This window comes from Paramisgurnus dabryanus, chromosome 21 (assembly GCF_030506205.2).
Source record: "Paramisgurnus dabryanus chromosome 21, PD_genome_1.1, whole genome shotgun sequence".
NCBI classification, from domain to species: domain Eukaryota; kingdom Metazoa; phylum Chordata; class Actinopteri; order Cypriniformes; family Cobitidae; genus Paramisgurnus; species Paramisgurnus dabryanus.
In genome coordinates this window covers 15,607,132-15,631,912 of record NC_133357.1, presented here as the reverse complement: position 1 = coordinate 15,631,912, position 24,781 = coordinate 15,607,132, and the positions used below count along the sequence as shown (strand labels likewise).

The 24,781-nt window shown below is 38.8% G+C and overlaps 1 protein-coding gene across 3 annotated transcripts in view; it reads left to right on the top strand.

The window, feature by feature from the left end:
- rerea (arginine-glutamic acid dipeptide (RE) repeats a) overlaps positions 1 to 24,781 on the top strand; it is a 137,991-nt gene that overhangs the window by 90,587 nt on the left and 22,623 nt on the right. For 2 of the 3 annotated variants that reach the window (XM_065285859.2, XM_065285858.2), the window contains exons 7-11: positions 7,077 to 7,125; positions 8,834 to 8,958; positions 9,042 to 9,141; positions 12,452 to 12,550; positions 19,942 to 20,022. In XM_065285859.2, the coding sequence (XP_065141931.1) occupies positions 7,077 to 7,125; positions 8,834 to 8,958; positions 9,042 to 9,141; positions 12,452 to 12,550; positions 19,942 to 20,022 (454 nt within the window). Of the gene's footprint in view, positions 1 to 3,315; positions 3,591 to 7,076; positions 7,126 to 8,833; positions 8,959 to 9,041; positions 9,142 to 12,451; positions 12,551 to 19,941; positions 20,023 to 24,781 lie in introns of those variants that run through there. The other variant, XM_065285860.2, reaches the window with a different exon arrangement.

Here is a 24,781-nt window from a genome sequence, read left to right as displayed (position 1 = left end):
CATTAAGTTATTTTAGTAAATGTCTTGCTCTTCCAAGCTTCATAATAGTAGAAAACAGGGATCAGGGAACAACATTTGGGACTTTAAACCCCAACAAAGGGCATTCATCTTTCTCAAAGGTAATCCACACGGCTCCAAGGTGTTAATAAAGGTCTTCTGCGGGTAATTGGTGCGATATTGTTAGAAAAATATCTATATTTTAAACTTATAACTATAATAACTAGCAAAGTCATTGAGCAAAGTACACATGACAAGGAAAGCTCACTACGCTAAAACTCTCACGTGAGTCCCAGATGGCATAATTACCCAAAGCTAGTTATTGTAGTTTATAAAGTTTTTTAAAAAATTGCATTGCTTACCCCCAGAATATCTTTATTAACTCCTTGCACCCATGTTGATTACTTCTGTGAAGGATAGGATGAATGCATTTATTTGGTCTTCAAAGTCAGTTGTTATTTCCTGATCCCTGTTTTCTCCCATTATTAGCTTGAAAAGCAATTACATTTACTAAAATAACTCCACACGTGTTCGCCTGAAAGATGGTGGACATCGATCTCGGATTGCTTGAGGGCGAGTACATCATGGGATAATTTTGATATTTGGCTGGAGTATCACTTTAAAGGAGGTTTTAGACCCCAGATATATAAAATGTCAAGTAACACATTAAATTGTGCTTATGCAATGTTGCATTTAAGAGAATAGTGCAAACCTACTACATACATGTTAGAAACTGTATGGAAGGGCTTGCTTATGTCTTTCTTATTTTAATGCATTAAACTAAAGGACGTGTATGTGTAAGCTTGTTTCTCATACCAATTGCCTTTGTAAAATCAATAGCTGCAAATCGGCATTTGTGTGTTCAGATCAGATTCCAGTGATGGGGAGGGTTTGAACAATATCATAAATCGTTTGTGGTATAAATTCTCCCTGCAATAATAATTTGTCCGGCCATGGCAGTAACGATAAAGACTAGTTGAAGTATTTCTGTGCATAAAGTTATTCACTAGGGATGCTCCAGTCAGGATTTTTGCAGCCGATACCGAGTACAGATTTATTGTCTTTGTGATCGGCCAATACAATTTCTTCAAGCTGATATGCAAGCTTTTTGATGACTGTAATTGTTAACATTTTTTCTAGATAAAGTAATATCACAGATGTTGCTTTTGTTATATTACTTGCATCATATAAGCACAACAGATATTTCTTCTACAAAGAGAAATTTAATATGCCTTTTAACAGACATAAAGCTATGTTTATACTCGCCGCGTCCGCATGGGCGCGTTGGTGCGCGCGGCAAAAATGACGTCAACGCGGAGTGGGCGGTCATGCGGGTTGGGTGCGTGAGACCCCATTTCACGTGGCGGTGTGCACGGCATTTTTTTTAACTTTCCGCGCGGCTCCGCATCCGAAAATGACCAAACTCGAGGCGATTCTGTCCGAGCAGGCAAGCCTGTGACGTATCTCTTTGATCAATCCAAGCAAAACAATGTATATATTTATCTGACACTCTGTAAGTAAAGTATGGAAACTTTGCAGTTTAAAACACAAATTATTTTACATGATTCAGAATGTTTGGCTTATATTTGTATTGAATGAACCACTAGACGAGGAATAAAATACAAACCTTAAGATATCTGTACTGTTTATTTAGTAAAAACCGTTAATGAAATGATAATGTTTAATAAAGACATATTTAAAAGATTGTTGTTTTATTCATGTTCTCATATTTATATATCAATGTAAATGCATGTTAAAAGCACCAGGGTTGTTCCAGCGGACGACTTCTACCCTCTTCTTTATGTTTGTTTTTGACTTTATTGCTCGCGTCGCCCCCTGGTGGTTCAAAAAATATTGCAACAGCGAGCGCGTCAACTATAAACGCCTCGTCCGTTTGGTGAGACGCGCAAGCGATCCGCGGAGGCTTGCGTTGCGGACCAAAGAGCGAGTATAAACAAAGCTTAAGCCTTTTTAAAGTAATAAAAATAAAACACTTCGCAGTCTTCTGTTTAATGAATTAAATATACACGCCTTCGTATGAAGTACAACAGTTCTTCAGTGAAGAGCAGAAAGTGATTTTAATGAGAGATGAATTGGGTTACTGTAGCTTTAAGACGTGAAAGAGATTGATCGGAGCATCCCTACCATTCACAGTTCATTCGAAAATCGAAACATGACGAAATAAAAGCATGCGTGTGTATAGGCGAGTCTTTAAAACACAAGCAGGAGAAATTGCGGGTTTAAATTGACGCACACTAATATTATGTCAGTGTACCGCTTCAGTGCTATTAGTAAACATGCTGCACAACGCTGCACACTGTGGGTTTGCGCTAAAAGTCAGGACCGATGTTAAGACCTTGTGCTCGTAACATCACACAATAGTTAGCGGAGGGTTAGGAAAAAATGAAATCCATATTCAGCTTCTGTGTTTACACCAACTATGATAAATTATTTGCTTAATACTTGTTGCTGTTTGCACTCTTTTGCAAGTATTTGCATCATGAGAGTATGAATAAATAACACAAAATCTGTATTTACATTTTAAACTTGTATTTGATATGAATTCTTTTTATTGTATAATTACAGTATATAACAATATATAATTATTACTGTTTTAAAACAGTTTCACAATTTAAAGATTTTCTGCATTTCACAAACATTTTTGTTTTTTGTTGTTTTTAATCTTATGTTATTGGTATATTTTAGTCTTTTTCCAATTATTGGTTAGTTTTTTGTAGATCAATGTTTGAGGATCTGAAGCTCAAGACTGCATGCACCTATTACTTGTAGTCGAAATCAGTGGTTAATGGTGCTGTATGTACATTGCCATCCTATTGTTATGGTATAAATATATGAATATATCAAGATAAAGCCCATACCGCCTCCCTGGTGATCAGAAATTTTATTTTGCAGATAATGTTTAATAATGTTTGATTAATATGCATGAATGTTTTATTATATTTAATATAGCATATAAAGAGAGCAACATCAGCACTAGTGTCCCGACATCAAATCTGAATGTCAAAAATAGGAATGGACAGTAAAATCTCCTACTCCTTTGTGTATTAGAATCAGCCTGGATGCTGGTGTCTGACAAAAACAGGATAACAGTAGGAATCATTACTACAGTCATGTGATATAGCAATAATGGTGTGCATTAGGAGCCTGTGGGGATAGAGAGGGGGTATTTAGGGGGAAAGATGCTGGGACTGATACACAGGGCTTCACGGTTGCCGGTCGGGAGCCCCCTTGACGGGTCCCCCCAGTCTATCGCCCTCTCGACTCCCTCCTCCCGCTTGTTTGGTATGCAGCAGCATGGTGCGCGTGAGCAGGAGAGAGACGGGCTGTGATTCCTCCGCGCGCACGGGCGCGTGTGTGTGCGGTGAGGTCGCGGCACATGCTCAGTGCTTTCTGTCGGCACCGTAGAGCTGAGGTCACGGCACGAGCTCCGCGTAAAGCTGTCCAGCTGAATGCACGCGCCTCCATTTTGAGTACCTACGCAAATAGTTGCGATAGGAGAGTGTTTACCTCACACTGTCAATATTAAAGAGCAGCTCTGGCTCCGACATGGACGACCTGTTCAGTCCGCGCAGGTACGTGGGTTTGCTTTACCTGTTAAGCGATCGGCGCGCATTGTATTTAGTAATATACACGTGCGTAGGCATGTAAGATACGCGTTTATCGTTAGAGAAGAGCTGTCCATGCTTTATGTCGCTTTGACATCTGTTTATGTGTTGCTGTCAGTAGCGTTAGCCGCCTGTGCTAATGCAGGTTTCAGTGTTTGCTAATGTCAGTGCTGGTTTCTCTCATGATCATGGGCTGCACAAAGCAAAACGCGTCTGCAGCTGTTTGCATGCCGTGCGACGCATTGGTCATAAGTCATAACTTTATGTTGCAATGTACACAGATGAACATAAGTGATTCCGTTATGAATACGTTTTGTCATACGCTTGATGCATAAGTTCATACGCATGTATACAGTAATGATAACATGACGCAGGGAAAATGCACTCTCATACATTTAAGCTTCTGCTGTTTTGGTGATCTTATTAGGTGTATGAATAAAGTTGCTGTATTTATCCACTGTTATGACCGTCTGAGAGCGTTGTGATTGGATGATATTGATGGAGGGGGTGGGGCCAGTCTTGATTGCTGTGCCGCGTGGTCGAGTCAAAATATTCAGGATGTTTTGCTGGTGTTGACAGCATGACATGTTCAATAAGGGATTAAAGTTGTGATTAAAGACATTTGACATTAAAAGAAGTGCACGTGTTTTTTTTATTTATTAAAACTTTAGGATACTATGCATTGCTTAGACGTTTACAATGCTGTTAATCTGGCTCATACATGCAAATACTGATCAAGAGCAATATTTTTTTAATGCTGTGGCTTTAATAAAAATGCATAGTTTTAATATCTTTATTTGATATAAGTTTACAAACCTACACACTGTTGGGTTGGATATCTGTTTGTGATCTTACATGTTTCAACAAATGTGTCATAATAACTCAGGATCATGCTGATATTTTTCATTTCCTGTGCAATTTTATGAACTTTTGATTTAAAGGGTGTCAAGCCAGGAAAGATCTTTGCACAAGTGTTCACACATGTTGATGTGTTTCTTGTATTTGAGCCAGAATTATCAAATAAGAATCATAGTTCGCTTCTGATGGATTTCTTACTTCATTATATGGATCTCCAACATTTTAGCATCAAATAAGTAGAAATCCATGTAGAAATCCAAAATTAATGTTTATATTGAATACAAGTTATTGCATGACATGCTGTCTTATATTATGCTCTCCAGGAATTTATTGGAAGATTTTTAAAGAAAATTGTGATTCTGAGGGTAGATAGTTACTTGGGTATTGTCACATGTTATGGTATATTGTAGTTTACATTTACAGTAAGTGTTATCCAAATGCATCTGGAAGCTATAGAGGTCATGTTTGTCCATATTTTTCTAAATCTGGAAAATTGTTTTTAGCTGGACACATGTATGTGGTCTAACTCGCATTGTCTTCTAATCATTCCCTAGAGATCTTGTGTTTTGCTGCCTTATTCAAAGCCAGGTTCTCATAGTGGGGTCCGCAATCTATAGGCCAGGGGTCTGTAATAATAATTTGCTATACATCAAAAAATTTTAATAAATGAAGCATAAAGTGATACCGTAGAACAGATGTATTAATTCAGCGGAGACAAAGTCAACAACAGGTTTTAACAACAGTAGTTTAGAAACGATAAGCATCAAAATAAGTTGATACTTTCACTACAACACTGCAGAAATTAAAAAGACAGCAGAGTGTCATTATCTAATTTTGACATAGTTGTCATTTAGCAGCTCTTGCATTTGAGCTGTTCATTTAGCTACCGAGTCGGTGACAGGTTATGTACTTCAGTATAAGAACATAATTTGGACATACAGTCAATTAATTATACCTATAATTATATAATTTAATACTACTTATTAAAAAAAGTTCAGAAGCTGTCAGTACCTTTTAAAAGGTCCCAAGTTCAGTATACATTTGGTACCAATATGTAGCTGTCAGACAGCATAGTATGAACTCCTATGCACTCTTTAAGGACAAAGTTGTACTTTTTCAAAAGGTAATTACAGCATTTGTTATCTTTATTCTAAGAGGTATACAAGAATTGTTCGTACCTCTGAGGGCAAAAATAATGAGACCTTTTCGAACATTAATTGAATACCACTGCTATAGAAGAACCATTTTGGTTTCCCAAAGGAACATTCACTATTTTTTCTAGTCTGAAATACCTTTGTGAAAACAGAAAAGTTCTTCGGATGTTAAAGATTGTGTATGGAACCTGCCAAAAAATGTTAATCTGTGGCACCTTTATTTTTAATAGTGTACAAATAATTCACTACATTATGGGAAGCTTAAAACTTTGAAGGGGTCCATCAAAATGTTCCTTCCCTGTAAGGGGTCCCTGGCCCCGGAAAGTTTGAGAACCCCTTCTTTAAATAATGCAGAGCCTGCAGAATGTTTAGGAACGTAGCTAGCCGAGAGATTTCTCCCCCTCCACTATCATCTCACAGCAGATTCAGTTTCAGTCAAGATGCAATATTGCTTGCCTGGCTATTTATTTCACGTGGATGTCTTTCATTCTAAGGTCTCCATTAAAAAGCCAACATTAAAAGCCTCCTTTCAGGCTTCGTATGTCTGCCATATTTGTTTCAGTGTGGAATTTCCTCCATTGACAGAGCTTGTGTTTTTTGGTCAGAATCTAGCGGATTGTGCTTGGGGGAGAGAGCGGTTGTTTATGAAATGTACCCAGAAGAGGGGGATGTGATTTGAGGCCCTCACCTCTCTTCACTTTGCAGCCAGGTTTGGGCAGCCAGCCCGGCGGTGGAGTGAGAGTTGCTCTGGACGCAAATCATAGTGACAGTTTCTGGGCCCGGCTCCGTGCCTGGCTATATGAAAATCGGCGCTGTTGCCGTGGCAACAGAGCGGGGAAGGCTTTTCAAAAGGAACATCTTGTCATTTTCTTTAATCCAGTGCAGCTGGAGATCGGAACACTAATATTAAATTGTAGTTGCCATGGTTACTGCCATGGGTTTGTAACAGCGGCCATTTCAGGGCTCCTCTCCCCTTGCTTTTCATCTGGCCTTTTGTAGTGCACCTCAACAGAAACAATGAGAAACATCAACTCTGTTGTTTCCTACCTTTTGTCCAATCTAATGGTTTATATGCACCATTTCCTCTCGGACTCTATTGTATATTAATTTGAATTTTGCATTAATGTGAATATTTTATTTAGTTAATAGAGAGCACTGGAAAGGCATTTAATGTGTGTTTAGACTGCAGAATCCGTAAACTAAGCTGTGTAAAGGGATGTTATAGCCTGAAGGATACAAATTTGGGCTTACAGACTAATGCAGTTTTAAGTCCTGAGAACTGGACTTTCTCTATCATATGAAGAAATGCATTTAACAGTAGGTACCTTTAGGGATTTTGAGTGCATCTGATGTGTTTTTGTTTGAAAGTATGTCAATAATTTATTATAAAAACAGCCCCCTTAGGAAATTTGCTCATCTATATTTTCTTTTTCTCTCTCAGACGATTAAACAGTACGCAAGGCGAGATTCGAGTCGGCCCCAGTCACCAGGTATGTCTTCACTCTACAAATACACAATATGTTACCCGAAACTTTCTCCTGCTGTTTATGACATTGCTTATTAAAAGCTTGCAAATTTCCAAACTTGTATTAGACAAAGGCTTGATTGACAAGTGCAATGACTGCTGTGCTTATTTTATTCTACAGCGGGTTCTTGAGTCCATTCAAGGAGATTGTTGATGGTTAATAATTGTTTTATTCATTGCATTGCCTATATGGAATAGTCTGAAAATTGGCTTCTCAGAGTGTGTGGGATTTATGGGAATTAGGAATGGTCACAGCGGTCTGAAATTGAAAACCTAAAAGAAAGGTTGATGAAGAGGATGGCACATGATGAAAAAGACCAAACACCACCAGGAATTAATGTCAGATGTTCAATATTTTATAGCCTCCCTAAGATCCGTTAAGAGTTATCATGTGGAGTGAAACCACCAGCAGGACGTCTGCCCTAAAATTACTTTAGATGTATTTTGCTGTTGTTACAGGGTAGTGCACTGCGGATATTGATCCAATACAAGATCGATTTTTAAGTCTTACTAAGAGAACAATGTTAGTTATATTTAAAGAAATTAAGATCTTGGGTATGCCTTTAAACTAAACCTGTAGCAAAAGTGCAAAGACCGTGTTCACGAAAAACAGCTGATTTGGATCACACAAATCCGCTTGTAAATGCTATTTTAAAGGAACACGCCCACATTTTGGGAATTTAGCTTATTCACCGTATCCTCCAGGGTTAGGTAAGTCCATACATACCTTTCTCATCTCCGTGCGTGCTGTAACTCTGTCTGATGCAGCCCCCGCTAGCTTAGCTTAGCACAAAGACTGGAAGTGAATGGCTCCAGATAGCATAATGCTCCCAATAAGTGAGGGGCCCAAGTAGCAGTGCTTCGCCTTCTGAGAATATAGTTCAAAGATGTCTGTGTCTCATATGACCATGTTATTTGTACACGGTGTGACTATACAAATCACAACACAGGAAAATATTCGCGTTATTTTGTCACTTATTGGGTGCATTATGCTAGCTGGAGCCATTCACTTCCAGTCTTTGTGCTAAGCTAAGCTAGCGGGGGCTGCGACAGACAGAGTTACAGCCTGCACGGAGATGTGAAAGGTATGTATGGACTTATCTAACCCTGGAGGATACGGTTAATAAGCTAAAGTCCCAAAATGTGGGCGTTATATATTTTATTTATATATCATTTAGCATTATATATCTGCCCCTTAGGACAACCTACAACACCCTAGCATCAGGGATGTAACTTTAAATTAGAGCTCAGATGCAAAAGCCACTAAACGCCACTGCCATCCAAAAATGAGATAATGATATTACCCGAATGCTCTCGGCACATAGTATACGTTCATCAAATACTTCCGCTTCAAATCTGCTTAATCCTGGCCTCAGGTCATTCTAAAATACTGCTTTGTTAGCAAAATCCATTTAGAGTCTGATAAATAAAAGCTAATTTACAAAAAACCTGTCAAGAGGGACTTTTGCAAGCTCTTCATATGTAGTCTGTATACATTATGTAAAGCGTAATGTTTATTCTTCTCATTATAAGCACAGACTTTAGGATATTACTCACTCATCATTGTTCACCTTAATGCATTGAAGAGATTTGATATTAATATTTAGCACTCATCACTAGTGCTATTTGTGTTGTGACAACAGCTGACCGTCTCTTGCTCTTTGCCAAATTAGGCCAAGCTGCCAGAGCTCCAGCCCTTTCCCTCTCCTGGAGGTCAAACAGTGACGGAGAATGAGGAGCTTGTCTGGATGCCTGGGGTCAACGACTGTGACCTGCTCATGTACCTGCGAGCAGCCAGGTAAGCACTGCATCCATCGATTTTTCTTTTTAGTCCCGTGCAACGTGTGGTTCAACTTATTTTGGTAATATTTTGGTTGTCAGGAGCATGGCTGCGTTTGCAGGCATGTGTGACGGAGGGTCAACGGAGGACGGCTGCCTCGCCGCCTCGCGAGACGACACTACACTTAACGCATTAAACACTGTAAGTTTACACACACCACTTTGCAAGATCGCAGCTGACCTTTACTGGAGAATCTTGAGCTGCTGTGGTCTCTTGTAAATGCTAAAATTGGTGTTAAGAAACTGAGGACTGAGAATAGCAATGGGAAAATAAGGGTGGCTTCCTGTAAAGGGTTAATTTCACAAATCGGTTTTATTAGGAAGGTGTTTGGCTTCTATGCCAAAGCACATCAATTTAAAACTGATGGTTTTACTTTGTGCATTGAAATTTTATATATATTAATAAAATATTTGTCTTTGCCAGTGCTTTATAAATATGATTTACTGGTAATTGCTTTTAGCAGATTGGACTCATTGAAATAATATAAAAACTAGACAGCATAGAAAGGGCTATTTATTATCACTAAATGCTTTAAATTTAGTCAACTTTATTTATTTAGTTTTTTCAATTAGAAACCTAGCTATTCACATCAATCATTCTGGAAGTGTTAAATGTGTCATGTAAAGATTGTAGCTGAATTTCCCTGTACTATCTCTTGCTTTCAAATGATGGTTATGACAGAGCACTACTAAGTGCGGATATTTGAGTGTTTGAACAATACTTTCTTTGGTAAATGTTAAAACCATTATAAATCATACATGTTTTGTCATTTGGCAAATATGGAATAAAAATACTTAGCAATGTAGATGTTAAATTGAAGAGTGAGTCTCTTCGGTATCAGATGGCTGCTTGTAATCCTCACAATAAAAACAGCTGCTGAAGAGATTTAAGCATCTTTGATCAGCCCCCTTTTATAAACTGCGATGATTCGGTCCTGTTACATTTTTGTTTCGCAATCATCGATATTTATTGTCTTGTGGCTCTTAAAGTTATGGAGTAAAAATGCAAAAAGAAATTGTGCAGCATTTGTTACAGTTAATGAAACCATAAAGTGTCATAATGTCAAAACCATAAAAAGGTCCAGGCTTCAGGAAGAGCCATCTTCTATAACTAATCATTTGAGAGTGAAGCTCTCGAGGATATCGGTTTCGCAGGACCTAGTCTTAAAACCAAAATTATTAGGTGGATCGACTGTATTCCAGGTTTCTTTTATTAATTGTTTGCTCTTTGGTCATAGCTGCATGATCTTTCGTGACCTTCAAAGTAACTTTGTTCCCCAAGCGCATGCTATACGTCTCTTTTTGTACCCGTCATCATTAAAGCTCACATCACAAAAGACCCTTCATCCCATAGACGTTCCTTCTGAACTTCTCAGCACTGCCGATAAAACCCAATTTGTCCTGGCCAATTAAGTGCCTGGTTTCAAAGAGGCACGATGAAGAAAGATGTTTCAGGCAGGCTTCATGGGTAATTGTCAACAATGAAAAGATCCCTCTGTGTTTGCTCCCATTTCTCCACCTTATAAGCGGTGCACTACAGGCTCAGCGAACACCGCTGGGCCTCAGGAAGGACAGGGTCACCAGGGGCCATCAAAACATGCTTGTAAATTGGTGTTGAAGAGGTCCTCAGTGATGTCTGATATGGGAGGGGTGTAATTCTTGGCTTTATTAATGCACAACAGACTTTGACAGCTGAGCTTTTTGCAAAGCTGAATGTGTCAGCCCCACCACCCGGTCAAGTTACAATACAGAATGTTAGCCGTTATCTAACAGATTTTTCGTTGTGTCTTAGTTAACCTTACAAAAAGCACAGAGAAAAAAAAACAGAAAACACGTGCAACAAATGAACCTGAAACGCAGTAAACATGACATTTCCGTTCTGACTGAGGTGGGATAAGCGGAGAATTAATGTGATCTGAGGTTCACCATTTCCTGACCTTTTTCCGCTCATCTGCAATTCCAATGATTTAGACTCAGTCAGATACTTGCTTGCCCTTGACAAGCTGCTTTGTTTTAGCCATGTTAGCAATGATCGCTGATGTTGATTTCTGTATTTGTTACACACCCAATAAGACGACAGTCCTGAAGTTGTGAAAAAACCAGATGTTGTGAGGATTATAGATGAGTAAATGGGTGATTCTCACGAAATCCAGATTTATATGGTGTCCAGCATCAGATTTTTTTTAAAGCCCTTGAAGCCAATTTTTTTGCACATATAAGATTAATGTCTGAACTTACTATAACCATTATTTTTAGAGGATTTAAAAAAGATTTTCTATAGAATTATTTAAATTTTTTAGATTATCATTATAAAATTATCATTACCGCAACATGATATTACATTAAATATATGCATTTACAAACTCATGTTTCGGTAATGAGAACTAAAAAGTTGTCTAGGTACTATGACAAACAAAATTTCAACTTTTATCTGGAGAGAAAAAATAAGAACTGCTTACCTGTGTCACAGTCAATTATGTCCCTTCCAACAATTTTTTTTGTTGTTGTTGAAAATGTTGGTTCCTTGAGGGCTTAAACAATGATTGAAAATTGTTGTGGAGGATGAGAAAATTGGTCTTGTACACATTTATATTCCTTTATTATTGTCTCTACATTTACCAATGATCACCAAATACCACATGTTTCTTTACTGTAAATGTTTATAGTATAACATGCACTGAAGCTTTTTATTTTTTAGAAATTTTAATTCTAAATATTTCCATGTCAAAGAACCCAAATCCGGTCATGGACATGTTGCGCTAATAAAAAAATTCTCCTTAAATGTGCAAAAAACAACAAAATTGGTTTGTATGATGTCATTTGAAATCATGTGCAAAGTAGAACATGAAAAAATTTTGTAACTGTATGCTTCTTATTTTGATACTCTTACTTTGCATTTACTTTTTTTAATCAAAATGTTTCATGACACCTCATAAGTCTAATTTTGTGAGAATCCCCCAAAAATCTGTTTTGTGTTCAAAGCTTATCTAGGAGAAGTGTGAGCTTTTGAAGGGTGAGCGACATCCGTTTGCAACAAAATGGCCTTTTTGTGGATGCTGAGAATCATATTGCAGTGTTTTCGTTGTCATCATCATCATCATCATCATCATCTAAAGGCTTGCGTTGCTGTTTTTTGGCAGTATATTATTGGAGGTTATTTCAGTTCACGCTGCCTGCTCAATACTTAATAGCTTTCAGATTTCCAGACCAGCTGTCCAAACTCACCCTATTTGACACATTTATAGGGAGATATTTAAGCTGTCCTTACACCAAAGAAAAATGAGCCCACAATACTAAGATTTGTAAGTTGTCCCACATAGTAAAAGTCATTGTTGAGAAATAACACATGGTGAAAATGGCAATGCTATTAACTTAGTAGTCTAAAAAGAATATAAAGCTAAATGCCTAAATGTTTATCACTGGTTTTGATTCAAGTCTTGTCTTTTGCACAGCTTCATGAGAGCAGCTATGATGCCGGAAAAGCCCTGCAGCGACTGGTGAAGAAACCAGTACCCAAGCTGATCGAGAAGTGCTGGTCAGAAGATGAAGTGGTAAGTGAATGAGTTAACTTCATGCTTATTATGTAAAGAGAGAAGGCCAGAATCCACTGCATTTCTGGCTCTTTAATGTCTATTGAAAAAGCACTTAGGGTTCCAACTCCTTCAGCAGAACAGGGCAGCTGCATCCTGTTTATGGCCTGTGGGATAAATCTTCTGTGAGAGAGAGTCGGAACCAATAAGCAAAGGAGAGAAAACAAAGTCTTGGTCAGCTTATGTTAGCGTTTGGAGTTTAATTTGATCTGAGTGGCTGATAGCTGTGTGTTTATATCCTCTTTGTTATGCGCTTGCTGTTTTAGCAAAAGAAGAACAAAGATTAAACACTTTTATAACAGCATAAAACTGATTTATACATTTGAAGAGCGCAGATACAAGTAAGTCTTCTTGTAAATGAGCATTTTTTTAATCAGACTCTTAACAAACCAGTATTTCTGATATTTTACATTAAAGGGACATTCCAAATATGCTCATTTTCAAGCTCCCCTAGATTTAAACATTTGAGTTTTACAGTTTTGGAATCCATTCAGCTGATCTGGTGCTAGCACTTTTAGCATAACTTAGCATAATCCATAGAATCTGATTAGACCATTAGCATCGCGCCTAAAAAATAACCAAAGAGTTTCGATATTTTTCCTATTTAAAACTTGACTCTTCTGTAGTTAAATCGTGTACGAAGACCGACGGAAAATTAAAAGCTGCAGCAGGCGTTGTGATATTACGCACTGCCTGAAAATAGTCCCCTTGGTTACTTTCAATAGCAGAGGACTATTTTCGGGCAGTGCGTAATGTCACTACACCTGCTGCAGCCATGTTACATCAGCAAAGTTCTTGATTATTACGCCAGAATTGAGAGTAAAGTCCTAGCCATATCTGCCTAAAAAAATCGCAACTTTAAATTTTCCGTCGGTCTCAGCACACGATGTAACTACAGAAGAGTCAGGTTTTAAATAGGAAAAATATTGAAACTCTTTGGTTATTTTTTAGCGCAATGCTAATGGTCTAATCAGATTCAGTGGATTGTGCTAAGCTATGCTGAAAGTGCTAGCGCCTAGGGGTGGGCAAAAAAATCGATTCTTAGATGAATCGCGATTCGGACGTGGGCCGATTCTGAATCGATTCACAAATGTCAAGAATCGATTCTTAAATGTTAGTTTACAAAATAACGTCACGTTATCAGAACCAAAAGGCGGAACTCAACTGGGGGAGCGGTGATGCACACGGACAACTTAAGAGAGCGCGCCCTGCAAGAGCGCATAGCCGAGCTTACAAGAGCAGAAGAGAAAGAACACTTTAAATGCTTGTAGGACTATACTGCATATATCTCTACATTGAATTTAGGGCTGTCACCATTACTCTATTCTTTTTGAGGAGTTTTAAAAAAAATCCTTGAGTACATGTCGAGTACTCCTTAAAATAGCGGAGATGCGGTTTAGTGAAACTAACAGTATTAGAAGCATACAAATCAGCGCTACGCTGCCTCTCTCTCCCTCTCGTTTGCTCGCTCACACACACCGTGCGTGTGAATCAGGAACTGCGTGAGGCAAGAATGCGCATCCATGTAAATTTTGGAAGTTAAAGACGACTGAGCTGCAGTGGCATGGCAAAACACATTTGAGAAGAAAGGCGCAGCAACTCAAAAAGACCTGCATGTTTCACAATTACTCCAAAAGACCATAATGACAATTTTGCGCGTGGAGCAGCAGTTGTGCGATCTACCGGCATTGCCTTTGCGATCGACGTATTGGACACCCCTGCCCTAAACCATCCGCAGACTGTTTAGATATAACATGAATATACTTCTGTAAAAATATGCACATAGTTTGTTATTCAGTCGCTGGGTGCGCTGCATTATATAAATACAGTAATACTGCCAATCACTGTGTATAATGATGATGATTAGACGCTTAACGTTCGTGGAAGTTAATGCCGGTTAACATATAGAATTAATATGTCACGTTAAATTAATATTTTTACTGGTTTTAATGTCTTACAACAGAAACAACACATGTATGTATATAAGAATGACATTATTTATCCCTAGTTGCATTAAAGTACAGTATATGACAGTTCAGAGACTAGCAAAAGCGCAAACATTAACCTGGCTTTGAAAGCAAATGCGACGTAATGACGTCACAGATATGCAAATTAGTACGTCAAGAATCGATTCTGAATCTAATCGGGACCCTAAGAATCGATTCTGAATCGATTCATGAGGGTCCAAGCGATTCCCACCCCTACTAGCGCCAGACCGGGAGATCAGCTGAATGAATTCCAAAACGGTAAAAATCAAATGTTTAACTCTAGGGGAGCTGGAAAATGAGCATATTTTCAAAAAAAAGTGTAATGTCCCTTTAAGTCATGGCATTCAGTTTAAAAACCTGGGCACCTTTATAAAACAATATAACATCTTTTCATGGTCCACACCCAGTGTGCAGGTCGTAAAGTCCTTAAATGAACTCTCTTTCTCTCTACTTAAGTTATACGACTTCTAAAAGCACTTTAAAAAATCACTACATCTCATAAATATTCCAAAAGGTGGAAATACCTAAAATTTTACTTGCTTTTTGCTCTTCCCTGAGGCATTGGTGTGTAGATCTTTTTTATCTTTTTTCAATAAATCAGTACTCGTGTTTGTGCATATGCATGTGTGTGAAAATATGGTCATCATAACGGAGCCAACTAGCACATAAAAGAGACCCATATTTACTCACAGCAGCATGTTTAACTCGGTGCTCTGTTATTTTTATTTTTTTACATGCGGAGAGAAACGATGTGTATAACAATGAATAATAGACACACTGACTAGATACTGATCGAGAACAGGCCTGAGTTGCACCACAGTTGGTTTGTTTTTCAGTGAAGTTCAAGTGACCCGAAGAAGGAAGTCTTGGGGCTTGCGATCCTTTTCTATCTGTTACCCAGCAAGCCGCTGCACCAATCCCCTCTCCCACGATCTGATTTCAAGTTGTGCTTTCGCAGCCCTCAAGCCTTTAGGGACAGGTGTAAATGTACCCCTGACCTTGGATGCCCGCACCGGCCCCACTATTCCTCATTTATTTATTATCACTCGCATTCTCTTCTCTCTTGACGCTCGGCCCGCAGGTCCATGGCCTCATTATTCCTGCTCTTTTTCCATCGCTCCTTTTTGATATGTGAATAAAAGTGACAGTGACTGTCACAGAAATGACAGAATCATCCCCAGTTCAGGGTCACTTGTCACCCGTCTCTCTCGGTTGCTCAACACCCTTCAGTGTCTCTTTCCTCAAGTAGCCTGCAGCTGTTTCAGCTGCTAAAAGAAAGCGTGCCATTTTATTTTTTCCATGTGCCACAGTTTAGCCGGTTAATTCCTTCAGATCCAGCTGTAAATATTCGATATTTAATTTGTAAATCATATGTAAGATCCTTTAATCTCTGCTGGAGTAATGGAGTTCAATACTACTACGATGAATTCTTTGAAGCAATGGTCATTTGTGCAAACACAATGATGAGTATATTCTCCAAAACAACAAAATAGCGCCCCCTAACACAAGTTATTGAATATTTGGTAAATTGTCTTTCGAATGACCAGAATGCTCTTATGTTATCTGACATTTTTTTTTTTTCTTATTTAGTTTCTTTACCCATCAAGTGGAAAGTACATTTCTAAAGGCTGTGTTTCTATATGCTTATGCTTAAAATGCTCACGCTAGGTTTTGAGAGGCAGCCAGAGAGATGAAGAAAGCATAAGTGTTGGATTTCAGTGTCTCTGATATATGACCACAGTAAGGCCTGCTATCTTCTCTACAGCCCTGCTGGTATTATCTCTGGCCTGTCACAGGTTGACAAATGATGGCGTGAAACTACAGATAGCCAATGTGGCGGATAGCAGGCAACCTGGCAAGACTGCGGCCCCCCAGTGGCGAACAAAGAAGCTTGCATGTTCTCTCCAGACAAACACCTTGTTATGAATCCGTAACGTAAAGGGGACTAGGTCTGTGTGGAGAGAAAATGCATAGCACCTCCTCCCCCAGTACAAAGTCAGACTGCAACCTTTTCCTGTTGACGACGGCCCCGGCGGGCCACACCAAAAATAGCTTCGAGATATTTTCTCCATCACTGAGCTATTTTAAGGTTGTTGTGTATGAAGTTTAGTCATCGGTGCCTAGATTAACAGACCGCTTAGTCGTGCGAGTCGAGCAGGCAGGAAGGGTGTGCTGGAGAATTTCCTGTCACCTTTGGTTTTAACACAAAGCACTACAAAAGCTGCGGTTTTGCAGAATCGATGCATATTTATAGATTCAAGTGCTGAGCAAATGTTTAGGCAGCGGCTGTGGCGGCTCGAATTAGAAAGATGTGTGCACGCGTTAGTGTGCTGTAGTACTACGTCTAGCACTTAATAGATTGTTTGTCTCTTTTCTGTTGTGGGTTCGTTGTTATATAAGGTTTAAATGGACAGGATGTGGGCTGGCTCTCATCTCTCTATGTGGTTGCTTTGTGTGCGAGAGTGTCACAATCATCGCCGCCTTGTCAAATCATATTTATGTGAAGATATCTGTGACTGTAATTTTATACTCTGCTCCCTCCTTTTCGCTCAGCCGCGGTGAAAGGCCAAGCATACAGATTTCATAAGACCCCTGTGTGTTAGTACCACAGAGCTAAATGTTAAGCATTCTTGGTATTTAAAGACTGCCGCCGCGTTTGTGATGGACACACTTAGTGTGTTTTGTGGCGAGTGGCCTGACACCATCTGCTTTTACATGCTCGAATGATCTTAACCAGTTTTACGGCTTTTAACAATTATGATTTAAGCAGGAAGTGCGTACGCATCACAATAGGCTTTTTTCTCTTTTACAATAGAGTACTGTCGAGCATCGAGAGAGCAAAGCACGCTCAAACAATTTTTGACAGAAAAGAAGCCTGTTGTTTTGCCGGAGCGGGCGGCTGGTGACTGTAGCGCTCGCCTCCCCCTCTCCACCCCTCCTCCACCACTCGCCCCTCGCGCTCCCTCCTTCCGCCCCTCCCCTCATCTGCCCTGTTGCCTAGCAACGGAGGGCCAGAGCAATCGCAGCAGAGGCAGAGCAATTCGGGGAGCAGATTGGCGGATGATTTATTAGTCGCGCTCGGAAAGCAAGGCAGCTGAAATGGAGCCTTAAAGTGGAGCCGACATGCAGAGCAGAGCGAGCGCGAACTAGACAGCCGCCTGCCTGCAGTACGTTGTAAATATTATAGTAGTGGAAACATAATTAGGGTGACATAATCAGGGTGCTAACACAGGCCTCTTTGACAGGTGTATTTGATTTTTGTCCTGCCGGTTGGGTTAATAAAGGCAGGATATAATCCTAACATGAGTTAATGTGTTAAACAAAATGCGTGGGTACGACCCTTAGACACTGTGGTCATAGAGCTGGGAATTCATTAACACACAAGATTTAAATTCTCATTTATGGAAGAGGAAGTTTGTTTTGTGTGGTCCGGTGTCGACTGGTTAAGTGACTGTTGTTACCCGCGCCCACTTTGCCAATTGCTGGTTGCCCCTTTTGGTCTATCAGAGTAAACATACATAAATATGGTTTTTGTTTTATTTGACAAAATTTTTAGTACCTTGGTGCTTAATGTTTTTTCATTGATTCAAATTATGGGAATAAAAAAATATATTATATATATATGGAAAGTCTGACTCGTAACTAATAGTGTTGTCACAGGTATATTTTAGGATCATCTTACACTTGTTTTGCACATTGCACCATCTACTGGTTAATCATCCACCTCTTTACCAAGGCAGATGAATTGTACCATCTGTAGTAGGATTTGAAGTATATTAAGGCGTATTGACCCGTCTCTGTTTTCACTTACAGATGCCGCAGCAAGGAAGTGATCTCCTTTAAAAAGCTTGTCGTTTCAATTTGCCGAAATTTCATTACATTTAGACATCTAATTACGAGTTTTAAGAGCGCTTTGAGGCACAGATCTTGTAAAGAGAAACAAGTACTACTTGCTCTCTCTTTTCCTCGCCGCAGATTGTTCTCTTAAATGCCATGTGTAAACAGTTTCCTGGTTACATAACCATTGCATACAGTATGCATTTGAGACGAAGTTGGCAGAAAAGGCTGAATAAACTCCATGCCGGGTTTTTCAGAGAACATGCGCCCTTTAACTATGTCTGAGACCTCGCTCCATAAAGATCCCTCCAGCTTTTCTCCGCTCACCGTTTCCCTGGTGTGGAGGTTTGAAGTTTATAGTTTCAGTAAATGTATTCGGAGCATGGACAAAGCTACAAGGAAGGGGGTTGATGTTTAAGTAATGAGAAGCACAGACTTGTGTGTGGCGCACACAAACACACTGCCAGTACAAGCATTTGTGCTGCGTTGCGTACCGTCCGATCCACTCCAGGTTTTCCAGGCAGCCGCAGACCAGAGGCGCTCTAGCAGAAAGATCACATGTAAAGCCTTCCCCTTTGTAGTGAAGGAGCAGAGAGTGACAAGCTATCTCTTGCTCGTAAAAAAACGTCGTACCTTTGGAGACTTTGTGGATTTGCACCTCATTTTTTTGTGGATGTAGAGATTTGGGTCGTGTGCTGCAGACTTTGCCTGGGTTTGCGAACAGTTTGCTGTTGAGGACCGTTGAGTGAGATTACTGTGGAGCGGGGCTCGCGCTGGAACAAGAAAGTAAATCTGCTGGTTGTCTGCTTCGCTGGTTATGAATGTTTCTGCCTCCGCTTTTTATTGCTCACAGTCTGTGGCTCTTAAAGGAAAAGAAAAGCATTCAAGCTGCACAGTCTCCTTTGTATTTTAGCAGTCTGAGTATGTAAACACATATTTTATTTGTGGAGTTAACTCTTTGGCTTGTATTGTAAAAGTTATTTTCGTATGTTTTTAGTATGCGAGTAGTTTACTTGATAACTGTATGCTTGTTGTTTAATTGTTGTAAAATGTACATTTTAATGATTTCTCAGTTAACTTTAGCTGTTAGTGTTAAGGGTTTTGATATTTTTGTACTTTGCACAGGAGTGAGGCTGCTGTTTAAAGTGCGATCTTACGAGTTGTTAGAGTAGTAACATGTTGTGATTCTTCATAGCTTATTGAAGTTTAGTTTTAGCTTTGAACTTGAGTGTTGTAAGGCCTTTGTATGCATATTGTGAGACTTTAAGTAAAATAGCTGCCATCGCATTTAATCTCAACTTCTATTCCTGCTTTTGTTGTCATTTCCCGTCATTTTGTCAGTGTAGCAGAGCTGTGCTGGTGTTTAGAAGTTTAACCAACATGAGCAGAGATTTTCAGATTATGATCAAAACGTTGGTTTCTTCTTGTTGGGGTTGACTTGTATTTGTATTGTTGTGTTTTATTCATGCAAACGTCACAAATTATGTGTATTATAATTTTTTTTGTTTTGTTGTTTTTCCCAAACAGAAACGGTTCATAAAGGGTTTAAGGCAGTACGGGAAGAACTTTTTCCGGATTCGGAAAGAATTGCTCCCTAACAAGGAAACGGTAAGTCATTTTTTTCTCTTGAATATGTTTGTCACTGTATTTGGACACTATAACGGGTGAATTCATTTTTTTATATATTTAAAAGCTTAAGTTCCATATCAGTGGTTTTATAAATGGGAAAGGTAAAGAAAGGTTTTAAAGCCCCATAGGTCACACATGGACTTGAGTGCATAAATATTAGATTTAACTAAGCATGTTAGGTGGTTGGATTAGAGCCCTGACACATGATGTGTTTAGTCAAAACAGAGCCAGGAATGTTTATATAACGTTATTCAGATTTTGCAGTACAGCTACACACCTGATTGTGGAATGCTTGGGCAAACTTTTATTGAATAAGGCACAAAGTAGTTTTGGTAACACCATAATAAGGTTGTATTAGTAAACATTAGTTAATGCATTAACTCACAATGACCAATATAGTTTTTTTAACATTTATTAATTCTTGTTAGTTCATGGTGCATTAATTCATGTTAACAGTAAATATATTTAATATGAACTAAGATTAATAAACACTGTAGAAGAATTTGTCATTGAGAGTTTATGTTAGCTAATGGATTAACTAATTGTTAACAAATACAACCTTATTGTAAAGTGTTACCGTAATTTTTGTTTTAAAATTGACTTGTATTATAACTTATGTAACTTATGTTAAATGCTATTTGAATTTTGTCCATTTTTTAAAAAGTTATAAATTGTTTATTTCTGTAGCAATTTTATCCCAAAGGTTTTTTAAGGACTGCTCATTTTTGTATTTGCTCCGCACATTGTAAATGCTTGCAAGTTTGAATTTCAGAATACTAATTTAATTTTTTTCTCGCTTTTGAGATGTCATTACTGAAGTAGGAGGGCAAATATGCATCTTATAAGTAAGGACAAGTATAAGCTTAACTGAGCTAAGTGAGGAGGAGTCCTACAACTATGAAGTATAGGATTAAATAAGTATACGATTCCTCTGTTTATGTTGGCACATATATTTTTAAGTGCATTACAGGTTTTTTTTACCATTTGTGATACTGCACACAAAAGTAGTCTTAAGTCGCAAGGTTATTTTTGTAGCAACAGCCAACAATACATAGTATGGGCCATAATTATCGATTTTTCTATTTTTTTTCTAATTCCAAAAGTCAGTAGGTATTATGTAAAGATCATGTTCCATGGAGATATTTAATTTAATTTTAAAACAAATTTACTTTATTTTTGTTTAAAGTCGATTTTCTCAATATTTTGCACCCTCAGATTCCAGATGTTTTTAAGTAGATGTATCCCAGCCAAATATTTTCCTATCCTATCAAACCATACATCAGTGGAAAGCTTATTACTCAACAATGGTGGATTTAAATAATCCAAAAAGACCTTTATGTTTTGTAGTCCAGCATTTGTCTGTGCTGTTTTTCATGATTTAATTTTACCACTGTAGTACTTAGAAATGTGTAATATTTTCTCATTAACTAATATTAAAAAGAGTATTGCACTGTTACATAAGCTAATATTTAAGCTTAACCTGTAAAGATACATCCTGTTGGTTTTCATACCATGAATAATCCAGACTATGCCTTGCATACCAGACATTGTTTTCAACAATGTTTTGACAAAGTACAGAGGCTAGCAAAGCTAACATCTGACCTCTGTCAGATATACTCAAACACAAGCTCTGGTTAATAGGTCGGTTATGATGTGTATGTTTTACGGTGTATTGACCAGGCTCAATGATTAGTCAATAAAGAAAATCCCTGCCAGCAGCGGGAAAGCTATGTTAAGATCTGTCAGCCTTAATGTACCGCAGCACTTAATAGTTTTTTGGACTGTTCATGCTAAACATCACGTATTCTGCCTACCATCAGCTTCATTGTTTAAGTGACCTTATTTTAGTTGTAAGCACTGTATGACACTGTACATGAACAACAAAGTGAAGTTTAGGGCAAATAATCATTAACTGTGTACACACCCAAATACCTGTTTGACTGGTGAAGTGTTTCACTTTATGTAACTCATTGACAAAGTCCTTTATTTTTTTGCAAAATCCAATTCACTGTTCCAAGTTAGATTTCTTACATGCTGCCCTGTTTTATTGCAGGCTATATATACATGTTTTATGATGAGTCACAAAATGATTTTAATATTTTTGTAACCTTTGAAAATAATGGATGTTTATGTGCAACCCCAGTCAACAGTAGTAATTTTTCCTATTCACTCCAATACATTATTGCACAAACAAGCAGACCTCCAAAATCGGACAGGAAGATGTAAAGATGTAATAGCGTTGCTGAAGGGCAGGGTTAAGGGGTTCATACAGTATACACATTATGAAAAGCTAGTGTTCTTGTGTAACTAAAAAGCTTTACTTTGCTTAAGATTAAAGTCGCTTTTGTGCTGTGCCAGTCAATGCCCTGAGGAATGCTCGATTTATTTTCTCTTCAACCCGTCCTCCCTCAATCCCTTGTTGCTTTTTTATGTGACTTCTGTAACTGCATGGATAAGTTTCGTCCCTTTATACATTTAACCCTGTGTTGAGAAATATTTCTGGTCAACACACTTTCTTTCAGGGTCGTCCGGTCGGGTCTTTGATATGTCAGTAGAGTTAAGTTACCGAGGTGTTTTTTTAAACTGCCAGGCTGATGGCCAGAGCCGTGGAGAGTGATACAGTGCAGCTTTCTGCCTCTCCCTATTTTTCCCCGCAGCTCTTATTAGCCGAGTTTCTCATAAAGAGCCAGTGCCAAGGCTAAGCACCCACTGCTGTGCAAACACACCAGGCCTGACTAGCGCTCTTGAATGCTTTATATGAAGGCAAATAAAAGAGGAAGCTGGGGAAGTGGGTGTGTCATCTTACTGTCTGTGCTCTTTTTCTGCCACCATTTCCTTCACTTGAAAGGCTGCGTCATGGAATCATTTGTGTACCGGCACAAGAAACATTCCCAAACAAACCGGGCGCATTTAGTCTTAGATCATAGATAACTGTGTTTACTCTTACGGCTTTACAGTACTCTATGCGCGCTGTTTTGGAAAAGCTCCCTATAGACGGTTCCAGTAGCAACAACATAAACATACGGCTTTTGTGGCCCAAACTTAAGTTCCGGTAGACTTCTGCAAAGAGTCGAAAACAACAGAGTCCTTTTTCATTTTTGATAGCAAGCAAAATAAATAGCTAGGTAATTAACTAATTCAAAATCATAGCTAAACATATTACACTGAGATAACATTACTGTGTATAATTAATGGATACAGTTTTAGCTACAGATCCTTTAATTCTTGCCTGGATGCCAAATCCACACGGCTGTGATCCATGCTCACTGTCTGCCCTCGTCTTCTGGAAACTGAAACATTTTTATAACACTTTACAAAAGGTTATATTTGTAACCGCAAAAGTAGAGTTCACTACTACTGGTTTCATTGGATTAGAGGGCTGCATTGGGATTGGACTCCCGTGGGACCCAACGCAAATCTCGCGGGGGTGGGCAGGTTCACCTTTGCTGCGGGCGGGAGTGGGCGGTCAGAATTTTTTTGCGGGAGACCTGCGGGTCCCGGTGGGATATAGAAATAGAAATGGGGTCAACACATGAAGTTGAAAGGAAAATTAAGCTAAACATTATGTGGGACATACCGTGGCAACTTCGGGGAGCACATGCCCAATGCTGTTATACACTATGTGCCTCGCGTCTGGAAGAACTGGTGAGCACTAGTGATAAATCAGGTTGTTAACAGTTAAACTGTTTGTTTGTTTGTTTGTTTAATTAATCATTTGGTGCGTGTGTATCATGCAGTATACATTTAAAAACTGAGGTTTTGTTTTAACGGTTAATGTTACAAAACACTGCTTAAAATTTTTTGTCATTTTAACTGCGTAAAACCCCACGCGGAGCGAACTACACAGTCGGCATATGAATATCTTCTTTATTTGGTTTGACATGTTTTTATGAAGAAAGACAACCATATTTAGCCTACATGCTCCGATGAAAGCCTGATATTAATGCCACCGGAGAAAACTCTGCCTAAACAGGCATTTGCAGTTCCGCTTTATTTTCCATATAGAGCACTGCGTATAATAAATGTTCTCCGTTTCGTTTTCCATGTCTGTCTCGTTTAGCTGTAATAACAAAATAAAATAAGCCATAACAAGAAGCTAACAAATCTCTCATGATGCGCGCTGATGCGGCGGAGAAACACGTCATTAAACCTGAGCCGGTGGACAAAAACAGACAACCCGGCGTTAAAACTCTAAATACTTAAATAAGTCTGCGATCTGAATTGCCAAAACAATCAGACATACAAACAAATACATTTTCATGTATATGTAATTTATATTTACATTAAAGACTGTAAAAGACAATACATGAAGTAAAAACATTAAATGAATAGTAGCATTTACCCTGCGGTGGCGCATTAAAAACAAACGAACTAACATTCCAATAGCATATTTTCCATTAGAATTATTATTGCAGATCAAATATTCGACCATTCGTGCACATCCCTAATTTTAAACACAATAGTGTTGAAAATCTGTTATTTGTGCATTTGTGTACAGTTTTCACAAGCTCTGAGAAAATCCGCGGGCACGGGCGGGAGTGGAACACGCAGGTTGCGGGAGAGGGCGGGACTGGTCATAAATTCAGCGGGTGCGGGCGGGCGCGGGTTTAAAAAAACAGTCCCGCGCAGGGCTCTAATTGGATGCATGTGTGTTGCCGCGGTTACACACCTGGCTAAAGTTAACTTCCGGTCTGTGCTTGTTCAGCTAACAATAAACAATAGTTTTTTTGAATCTTAG